Below are 11483 nucleotides of genomic sequence, written 5' to 3' on the forward strand. Positions count from 1 at the left end.
TCAGGTCTTTGATAACTTAAGTAAGTTATGTCTTCTCAATAGTAAAGGAGCTAAGTTTTGCTACAGCTATACAAACTTCCATATTCTCTCTTATGGCCAAGCTTGGTTAAACAGATAACTAAGTTTTAAGTTTTGTAATGAGCCATAATCCTTAATCCTGTTTAGGCATGTGCTTTAGAACCTTCAGACCCCAAAAGTCAAATTCTAAATGAGGTCTTTTTGACTAGTTAAGCTTGTTTTTGCTTGTTTTTGTTTTGATATGTTAAGGACTGTGGGAAGCACTGTCTTGTGTAAGACTGATGGATTACAGGTCTGTACCCCTGAAACAAATAATACACTATATGTTAATTTAAAAAAGATTAAAAAAAAATTAGCTGGAAATATGTATTAGCATTCTGTTAATCATCAGCATAGACAACTAAATAGAATTACTAGTTATTTGGCAATGGAAAACTGGCATAGGATTTTGAATTCTAGTCTAAGTAAAAGTGAAGAAACACGATGATGATTAACCTGAATTCAGTATCCAGTGGTGTTTTGATAGCTAATAGAATTAGGTCATCTTTAAAGTTTGTTTTTTAAACGTAACTTTCACTTTTGATAAACAATTCACAGTCTTTCCTGCACATTCCTCCTTTGATTTAAAGGGATAATAAACTAAATTAATAACAGTAAAGCTTGTTTCAATTCTTAAAGAGAAGCATAGAAACTTCAGCGCTGTGGATTAGATGTAGAGCACATAGGCAACATTGTATGACCTTATATGGAAATTTTGCTTGAGAATGGGTAGGTTGGGCTTTGGCTGACGGTCGGGGGGCGGGTTTGAGGCAAGGTGCTGGGCGGAGAAATGAGTATTTTAGAAACAAAAGTTACAGCACCAGAGTATAGATAATTTTTCGAACGCTTACACCTTCCAACTTTGCTACCCACCCACCCTTTTTTTTCCCCTACCGCTGTAATTTTATGCTTCTGCTATGTTCGGAGTATTGAACAGCAGTGATCACCGTGCAGCGGTACAACAACGAAATATCCCCGCCTTTGGAAGAACCTCTTTTGAACTGTGGACGGACAATCCTACCTCAAACTATCGGTGTGAAACCGGAGGAAACGGCAGGGATAGCGGCCAGAACCGCGTCAGACGGCCCATGAACGCATTCATGGTGTGGTCGCGTGATCAAAGGCGCAGGGTGGCTCTAGAGAATCCCCAAATGAAAAACTCAGAGATCAGCAAGCAGCTGGGGTACCAGTGGAAAATGCTTACAGAAGCCGAAAAATGGCCATTCTTCGAGGAGGCACAGAGACTACAGGCCATGCACCGAGAGAAATACCCAGACTATAAATATCGACCTCGTCCGAAGGCTCTGCCACAGAAAAGTGATAAATTGCTACCTGCAGCCTCCTCCTCCATGCTATGCAGGCAGGTGCTCGTGGATGAGAAATGGTATCCCTTCACGTACAGGGACAGCTGTAGTAGGGCTGCACACCCACGTATGGAGGACCAGTTAAGCTCCTCACAACCCGTGAACATAGCCAACTCGCTGCTGCAACAGGAGCACCACTACTGCTCCACAAGCCTCCGTGACAGTCCAGAAACCTTGGCTATGCATCTGTCCGCTGACCCTCCCTTTTACCCTAAGTAACAGCTGGGACTTTCTGATGCTTATTTTCCATAGTGATTTCCTTACTCCGGTTAACAAAGGCCCTATTCACATTAATTCTGCTATTATTTCAGGTGTCACTTAATTTCAGAATAAAGCGTGGAAACTTGCTTAACATAAAGAATTACAGGACGTTCTGAATTGATTCCGTGTGGGTTTATGGCTGCTTACCTTGACAAGAGACCATCTTAACACTCCTGAAACTGTTTCAGTTTCTAGACACCTGTTTTTCTTTTTAACAGAACAACTGTCATATCTAATTTTAGTTGTTCCACAGATTGGCCTCTAAATAAATTGAATAGTTGCAAGTTTATAGTAATAATCTGATAATCGTCAGCATCGATAACAGAATTCTCACTCTTTAAATACAGTAACAAAAATTTGGTAGTGAGAACAGGGACAAAATGTACTTCGTATCCTTTGAAGCAATCCTTCCCTGACGTTCTGTTGGTCTCTTAGCTACTTTGCCCGGCTTTGTAATCCCCAGATAATTAACTACTAGATATGTAAATTACATCTTCTTTGGTACTTTATATTATCTCCCATCCCTGCTGTGGAAAAACCGGTTTTGGCGACATCTGCAATTCATTTCCTCTCCTCTACACAAGTCTGCGTGCTTTGACGTCTACTTTGAACCGTTTCTATCATCTATCTGGTAAAAGAAAATCTTTATTTAACTCGTGTTCATTTTTATATCTATATGACACCCATATCTTTACCTCTTTTTCTGAAGTTTTCTTCTAACCAAGTACTTGTTTCTATCGCCTTCGAACTTACACATACACGTGAAAGGTAAAGAAAGAATGTTGAGAATATGAACTATTCAGATTATGGGGGCAGTGGCATGGGAGGTGGGACTGCCAATGTGGCTAATCTAATGTAGATGTCAATGAAAAGTTGAACCAAAGGCATTATAAAATTTACATATAGGCTAAAGCAGAAAACCAGAAGTTTGCAAAAAAAAAAAAATCATCGCTTTGTAAAATAAAAATAGACAGTTAAAATATACCTCACATATCAAAATCAACTTTGCAATCCATATATTCCAAACCTTTTAAAAAACAGTGCCTCAAATAATAAAGCTCGAACACTAAAATAGTACATATCAGAGCTAAATGCCATGTTTTAAAAGAAATGGCAAGGTAAAAAAAAAAAAAGAGAGAGAGACAGTTAAGTAGGCAGACTAATTTGTTGTGGAAACAGTATTGCTTAATCTGAGATTTATGCCAAATAAATGAGAAATATATATTACAATATCTCTAAAACAACTTCCTGAACTTACTTAGTATTTTTAAAAATGTTTATATACATTATATATACACATATATGTATATATACATACAAGTGTTGTATATTTAAAACCTCTCTTTCCGAATGTTGTCCAAAATGAACTGCTCTGACCTTCATCACCATAGGTTAGTTTTCCTTTTCTTGGACTTGAAATAAATGGAAATATAAAAATACCATGTCTGGATTGCTTTACTTAATATAATTTCACTAATATTCAGTTTGTTAGTTTTAGAAATTTCTGTGTGTATTTCATTCTACTTCTGATGGACATGTGAATAGACATTTCTGGGTTTAGTCATTACAGATAGTACTGTTCTTTGTACATTTGTATATATGTACATGGGAGAACAATTACATGCATTTCCAAGGAGCCTACATTCCGGAAAGGAATTGCTGCTTTTATGTATTTTTAGAGGGGCTTTTTGGTTTTTTGTTTGTTTTTGTTTGTTTGTTTTGAAGCAATACTGATAGCCAGTATTCTTGTATTTTGTAATGGATATCTGCTATATTTTAAAATGCCAGCTTTTAAGAAATATTTAGACAGACAGAAGGACCAAACTAGAGCATGGCCTCTAGATGTAATCTGGATTTGACTCCCGTCTCTGCGATTTACTAGGCCTAACCTTGGACAATTTACCTCTGTGGCCCTCAATGTTCTCGCCATTAACATGATGATGATGATAACAAGAGTAATGTAACAACAAGAAAACCTTGTTTACTTGTGAAAATAAATTAGGGTATTATAAGGATCCAATGAGAAAATGTCTATAAAATACTTAGGACAGAGGTTGGCATTAGTGAAGGATTAACTATTAGTTATTAACATGAAAATAATTGTTCCATCTAGAAAACATTTTAGTGGAAGAGTAATGTAGATATCCATCCTTGATTTATTTAAATAGATATGCATGTATTAACTATTACCTTTAATGATAATACTTTCCCCTATGATATAAAATGTCACTTTATCATACATTCATTTTCCATGTGTGCATAGATCTGTTTCCAACCATTAATTCAACAGAGGGTTCTAATATTTTAATTAGGTAATATTTGATTTCATATTGGGTTCCTTAAAAACAAAAAGTCAGGTATGATCTTATGTGAGATACCATGCACAGATCTTAAATTTCCAGGTTGACAAGTTTGAACAAATGCTTATAACTGAGTAACTACCACCCCAATTAGGTTATAGAATATTTCCATCACCCCATTGGCCCTAAAACTTCCCGACTCAATTTCCTCCATCGATGACATAATTTCTATCATTGAGAGATTAGTTTTGCCTGGGCTTGAGCTTCATCTAAAGAGAACCATACAGTACATATCCTGAAGTATCTTCTTTCACTCAGCTTAAAGTTCGTATGATAAACCTACCACAGTTTATGTGAACTTGTTTGGACTGCTTTCAGCTTGAGGGTTTTGCTAATAAAACTGCTGTCAATAGTTGAGTTCAAATGGCTGAGTGAACCTAAGTTTTCAGTTCACTTGGGCAACACCCAGGGGTGAAATTTCTGGGTCACAGGGTAGCTGTATGGGTAATTTTGTGAGAACCTTCCTAAGATTTATCCAGAGCTTTTGTACCATTTCATATTTCTACCAGCAATGTATGAGATTTCCATACACGCTCATGAAAAGGCTCAGCAAAATTTGCAATTATTTGGTCTTTTAAGGTTTAATCATAAAATGAAGATGTGTGACGATAATTAAAATAGTTATTAGGGATGCCTGTGTGGCTCCATTGGTCAAGCGTCTGCCTTTGGCTCAGGTCATGATCCCAGTATTCTGGGATCCAGTCCACGTTGGGCTCCCTGCTCAGCGGGGAGTCTGCTTCTCCCTCTCCCTCTGCTGAAGCCTGCACTCTCTCAAATAAATAAGTAAAATCTTAAACAAACAAAAACAAAAACAAAAGACGTTAAAAAAACATTGGAGGGGTAGATGAACCATGAGAGACTATAGACTCTGAAAAACAAACTGAGGGTTCTCGAGGGGACGGGGGTGGGGGATGGATTAGCCCAGTAATGGTATTAAAGAGGGCACGTTCTGCATGGAGCACTGGTTGTTATACACAAACAATGAATCATGGAACACTACATCAGAAATTAGTGATGCAATGTATGGTGATTAACATAACACAATAAAAAAAAAGAAAAAAAACCAGTTGTTAATCTCTGCTTTATTTTCTGCTAGAGCAAATGATCCCTCATTACTCTTCCTCCTTTGGAATTTTTAGGCTGTATAGGGTTTGGTCTTGTTTAATTTTTTTGAAATCTCTATGCTGATTCAAATGACCAGAAAATTCTGCTGCTATTTTGGTTGAGATCACACAAAATTGGTAGATTAAATAAGAAAGATGAACAAATCTGGAATGTATGGTGAAAACAAAAGGAGTGGTTCTTGCCTGGTATTTAAATAAGGTGTCTGGGGTGCCTGGGTGGCTCAGTGGTTAAGCATCTGCCTTCCTTCGGCTCAGGTCATGATCCCAGCGTCCTGGGATGGAGCCCCACACTGGGCTGCCTGCTCAGCAGGAAGCCTGCTTCTCCCTCTCCCACTCCCCCTTTGTGTTCCCTCTCTCTGCTGTGTCTCTCTCTGTCAAATAAATAAAATCTTTAAAAATAAATAAATAAATAAATAAGGTGTTCTTCATATTTGTCCAGTAACTTTTTGTGAGACTGCAGAAAAATAAAATTAGTTTCCTTTATTGCCAAAAAGGAAAGCCACTCTTGACCCTCCTGTTCCTTAGAGCACTCCCTTTAGAAAACTTGTAAATTCCTTCTCAGCTCTTCTGTTGAGATGTATGTAAATCTTTTTAAGAGCTAAATAAGGCCCCTGGCAGCATGGCGATCCCAGAAAGGTTCCTCTTAATGGCCTTGGAGCCTTCTCTTTGAAATGTAAACATCAGCAAAGATAGTGCCTTGAAGTCCCTTTACACGTAGGAGTTTAGCCTCAGTACCTGGCTTTAAGCTGCAACCACTTGCTAGTCATAGACATAGGAGAAAACGCCTCTTTCTTTCCTTCTTTCTTCTTTCTTTTTCTTTCTTTCTTTCTTTCTTTCTTTCTTTCTTTCTTTCTTTCTTTCTTGCTTTCTCTTTCTTTCTTTTCTTTCTTCTTTCTTTCTTTCTTCTTTCTTCCTCGGTTTATTATTATTATTATTATTTTTGAAAACTCCTTTAGACAAAGATAATTACCTAACTCCAGTTTATAACTAATGTTTGGCATGATTAAGTGTTTTGAAATGTTAAACACTGACATTCAAACCCACTTCCAGAGTTTAGGGATTGTGTTTGTCAAAGTATAAGACGCAGTAAGAACGAGAATGTTTAGTATTGGTATTGCATTAACATATTAGGCCTACCATAAATTCTCTTAGTTTCAACTAAAATTCTTTGGACTATGTAAGGTTGCTTTCACTCATTAGGGCAAGATAAACTCCTTTTCATTGAAACAAAGAAACATATAACCATTTAAAAAAATGTGCAATGTATTAATTTAGGGGATGTATTTATTATAGCAAGAAATGCATTTATTCTTGTTCCACAGTTGAAATACTCTAGCAAAGATTCAAAAAAGTTTCAAATATTGTTAAACACTTGGGAATTAATAAAATTGTCCACTGCCCCCTCTTGGATCCTTTTTGTTTCATCACATCAACCCATTGAAAAAAGAAGCATTAAAGCATTTGTTCTTAGTGGAGTGTAGAGATGGACAGCCATAAGAAACTCTGGATCATAAATGTAAGATCCTTCATCCCTCCCCCAATTTGAGGGACTTTAGGATTTACTTAATCCTTTGAACATTTGCATTTATTGTCAACATCCTCACCAACTCATCAGAGGAGAACTATCCAGAGGGCCTCAAAGAGAAAACCATAAGCTCTGAGGCAACCCCTATTATTACCAAAGGCAGTGTATCTCACACCTGCTTTTTTTTTTATTCTTATGTTAATCCCCATACATTACATCATTAATTTTAGATGTAGTGTTCCATGATTCATTGTTTGTGCATAACACCCAGTGCTCCATGCAGAATGTGCCCTCCTCAATACCCATCACCAGGCTAACCCATCCTCCCACCCCCCTCCCCTCTAGAACCCTCAGTTTGTTTTTCAGAGTCCATCATTTCTCATGGTTCGTCTACCCCTCCGATTTCCCCTGCTTCATTCTTCCCCTCCTGCTACCTTCTTCTTCTTCTTTTTTTTTTTCTTTACATATATTGCATTATTTGTTTCAGAGGTACAGATCTGAGATTCAACAGTCTTGCACCATTCACAGCGCTTACCAGAGCACATACCCTCCCCAGTGTCTATCACCCAGTCACCCAATCCCTCCCACCCCACCCCCTACTGCAGCAACCCTCAGTTTTTTCCTGCTTTTATCCCCAGGTTGTAGAGAAGCCTTTTAAAAGACAGGGATTCCCCCTCTCTGCACTCCCCACTGGTGTTATTTCAATTAGCTTTTGTATAAAGCCACCAACATATATCCAAGCATGAATGTACCTTTGTAAGGTTATGGCTTTTATAAAATGCAATCCTCTGATTGGAAAACCATTTCTTTAGTGGACAAATAGTTTCAATCCACTGCACTTGACACACAAAGCTTTGCGGCAATGCTCTTTGCGCAATTGCTAACACCTGAGGAGACCATGTCCCAGTGTTTGTTTCTCAAGCCATCCTGGCAGTGCCTTTGGGCAAGGCACTAACAGATTTTGGCTCCTTTTCTCATGCCTATGCTGGCTTTCAGCAGCTCAAATGATGTTGATGTAGTTTTGGATTGTAAGTGAGGTCTGGAGCCGACCTCCAAGAAAGAATTCTTGAAACCCCTTTGGTACAAAAGGGTGGTTTTATTAAAGCCCAGGGACATGACCCGTGGGCAGAAAGAGCTGCTGTTGCCTGGGGACTGTGAGGGGCAACTGATTTTATACTCTGGGACTGGGGGAAGTAAAGATAAGGGAAGTTCCAAAAGGATTTTCATATGCTTAGAGAAGACTCACCAAATACCAGAGGCCTTCCCATTGTCAAGTTAAGGTTGTTTTTCCCTCTAGCAAGGCATTGACATTCGGACAGGAGCTTCCTGGAAGCATGTTATACTCTGCCTGCCTCAAGTATTTGTCAACGGGCTGCAGGTTATAAGGACATTTACTTTTTGTTTTTTATTCCAAAGTTTTTTATTTCAAATTCACTGAAAGAAATAAAATTATATTTTTTAAAAGTAGAGTAATCTCACAAACTGAGGAAAGCCAGGAACAAAAAGAACAAGGTGAGGACTTTTTCCTGAGAGGCAGCTCTAACAGCCATAGAATGGACTTTCTCCTCCCTAGCTTTTGTCAAACAAAAAGTTGCTTCCTATTTCTCTAAGACGCCAAAAAGCACTCTGAGTGCTAACTGGGTTGTTTAGGTAAAAAGTTTCAAGCCCTCTAATGGGGACTGAGAAACATCAAACACTGATTTCTTTTAATACCAAATATTAAATTGCACATACTACTTTTTAATGTAAATATCAGAATTTCACACTCATGACCTAAATTTCAAACATCTGCTCATATTTTATTACTATCTTACTACTTCATAGTAAGCATGTCCAAAGTATCCGAGCTCACGTTCCAGTCACTGCAAGTGGCCAGACAGCAGAAGAGCTGCTCTGATCTCACCACCTGCTGCCAACACCAGCCAGAAAGCACCCATCTCAGATGACTCAGATGCAGCTAGACATTTACACTAAAGCCTAATTCCTAAACCACTGGACCAGCCGGCAAAGGCAAATCAAATTCTAATGGTTCACATGTAACCTAGAGCACAGAAGTTACAGAAGTCATCTTAACAATCCCAAAGCTCTACACTTACCCATTCCCATACTTGGTTTCCCTCAATGTGATACCGATAAATCTATCAAACTGCAAACGTTCATTCCCAAACATTTCAGTAAGAAGTCAAAACAATGGTTAACATTTTTGTTCTATGCATACATGACGGCTTGTGCTAAAGTTCTGATTTGCAGGGGTAACAGGAATGCTTGAATCAATTTTTCCAAAAGTTTCAATCTTATGTTCAGATTTGAAATATCGAGTGCACACCCCTGATGATTTCCCTAAAACTTCTTCTCCAAGATAGTTAAGTCAATTCATATAATTGGTAACCATAATTTCCACAGGGACATCAACTTCTGAAAGACATTTTTTTCAGTAAACAAGAGATTACAATGTCTGTAACACCTTCATAAGCATTTAAAGATTCAAGTGACCTAACTGCACCTCTAAATAGGTTAATTATATAACATCAATCAGCTATTAAAGATTCAGTGGGATGCTGTGGGTTACTCCCAGTCAAAACATCTATCAACCTAGAAATAGACTGATACTCCAGCCAAAGTAAACTGGTGTTGCACCCTAACAGAAACCTCGATCCTGTCTCCTGGCTGTCCAGGGAGCTAACCCTCCTGGGACAGTGGCTCTCATGGAACAACACTGGGCTCCAGTCACATGCAGAAGAGGCTCATGGCCTTAATAATGGCTTTGCTGAGTTTCAGGTCACAGTGGTATTTTCGCCTGCCCAGGAGCACAGACAGCACTCTTGCACCAGCCCAAGGGGGCAACTTGAGTCACATTCGCCTAGTTACACTGTTCCACGTCCTAGAAAGAAACAATATGGTCAAAAACTAAGTGACCATGTCCAAATCAGATACCTGGTAACACAAACTTTTTAATCAGATGTGACTCAGTCTCTTGTCGCCAGCCCAGACACACACACACACACACACACACACACACACACATACACCAAAGTCAACAAATCTGAGCTAGGATTGTGCTAAAAAAAAAAAAGAAGAAAGCAAGAAAAGAAAAGAAAAAACAAATTAACAAGGATAATCAAAACCATCAACACTGATATAAACCATACCCTAGAGATCCCTGACTTTAGCAATTGCCATTTTTTAGTCTCAACAAAAATGTCAATATCCTGAGTTTTATCAATATTTTCTTTCTAAAATAAACACAAAAGCATACAAATGAACAAACAGAAGCTGTGGTATAAAAGTCTGGAAGAGCCCACTAACTAGAAAAAGAAATGTCACAAAAACAATATCAAAAGATGTATTCAAGTGAAGTAAGTTAAAGGATAAACCTTACGCTTTCAAGTTTTCTTAGACTATTATTTTGGGAGACAGCAGAGAGTTGATGACATATTTTTCTAATAATCAGTTGGTTAAAATCAAATGCCAAATGATCCTTCACAAGAAATTTTTGCCTTAAAAAATAATGGCCCCATTGCAGATATTTGGACGTAGGAGAAACTACCTAAATCGCAATTGGTAAACTATTAAGGCATTTGTCTACTAACTTGGGTGTCAAAATGGTATTTTAAAAATATTTCCTAACTTGACCAGCATCTACAGAAACAAAAATTGTGGTACACAAGTTTCTCTAAACTCTTGGGGGTTTTTTATTGTTAGAAAACAAAATAATGCCAAAACAATAACCAAAAGGTATCCCAAAAGCATAATTCTAATATGTTTTACTTTTACTTTTAAGAAACCTATTTGCCTCCTTATTATTTGTATTTTTAAGCCAACTGGCTGTAAACTGCCTTTACAATGCAATGGAATTTACTTAACCTGGCACTCAAAAGTTATACTTGGAGGGTGGAAAGATGGCAGAGGAGTAGGGAACCCTATTTCAACTGGTCCCCGGAATTGAGCTGGATATCTACCAGACCACTCTGAGCACCCACGAAACCAGCCTGAGATGTAAGAAGATCTGGATCTCTACAAACAGAGTATCGCAGGCAGTTGGTTTTGAGGTACAAAGCAGAGAGCTGTGATTCTGCGGGCAGATATCTGAGGATAAAAGGCAGTGGGAGGGTGCCTGGACATGGGGATCTTACAACCGCCAGTGAGTGACAGCTCGCGCACTGCGGACGGGAGAGAGAGACTCCCAGACCAGTAGCATTGGAAAGGACTTTAGGGCAGCCCTGGGGTGGAAAATCAGACAGGCAGGGTCACGCACACACGAACTGCAGCCCCCGGGACGGAAACCCCGAGCAGCAGAGTCGTGTGCGCGTGAACTGGGAGCGGCTGGGGGTTTTAGAAGCACAAAGGGCAGAGATGTGCCCTGACCTGGAGGCAGGACTGGGAGCACTTCGGAGAGGCGCACAACCCAGGACGCTGCAGTTTATACCAGCACGGACAGAAATGGAGACGGTGTGGCCTGGAGAGCTCACTGAGGAACAGACTGCGTTCTCTCTGCTCTGAGGCAGAGGGTTGGAAACGGTCTCTTCTGCTCTGACTCATGGAAGAGATGTGGAAAGCCACCAGGAAAAGGCACCAGAGAACAAAAGCCACAAAGACTGATTCCCACTGAGCCCATCCCCCGCCACAGGGGCTCAGGGCAACTCCGCCCAAACAGGGTTGCCTGAGTAACAGCACAGCAGGCCCCTCCCACAGAAGACAGGCTGGGAAAACAAGAGGCCAGCAAACCTAAGGTCCCAAGAAAACAGGTGCATCTTGCTTGGGTTCTGGTCAATAATTTGGACTCTATACATTC

At 39.3% G+C, this 11483-nt stretch overlaps 1 protein-coding gene across 1 annotated transcript; it reads left to right on the forward strand.

Annotated features, from left to right (window-relative positions):
* The first annotated feature begins 959 nt into the window (after positions 1–959).
* Positions 960–1640, forward strand: SRY (sex determining region Y). The gene has a single exon (XM_021693078.1). The coding sequence runs from the start codon at positions 975–977 to the stop codon at positions 1638–1640; it is 666 nt and encodes a 221-aa protein (XP_021548753.1). The 5' UTR covers positions 960–974.
* Positions 1641–11483: the final 9843 nt, after the last annotated feature.

The sequence above is a fragment of the Neomonachus schauinslandi genome, unplaced genomic scaffold (genome assembly GCF_002201575.2).
Source record: "Neomonachus schauinslandi unplaced genomic scaffold, ASM220157v2 HiC_scaffold_769, whole genome shotgun sequence".
In the NCBI taxonomy this organism is placed as follows: domain Eukaryota; kingdom Metazoa; phylum Chordata; class Mammalia; order Carnivora; family Phocidae; genus Neomonachus; species Neomonachus schauinslandi.

Excerpts from the sequence above, each read along its gene's own strand:
- SRY (XM_021693078.1), top strand. The coding sequence starts at position 975 with ATGTTCGGAGTATTGAACAGCAGTGATCACCGTGCAGCGGTACAACAA.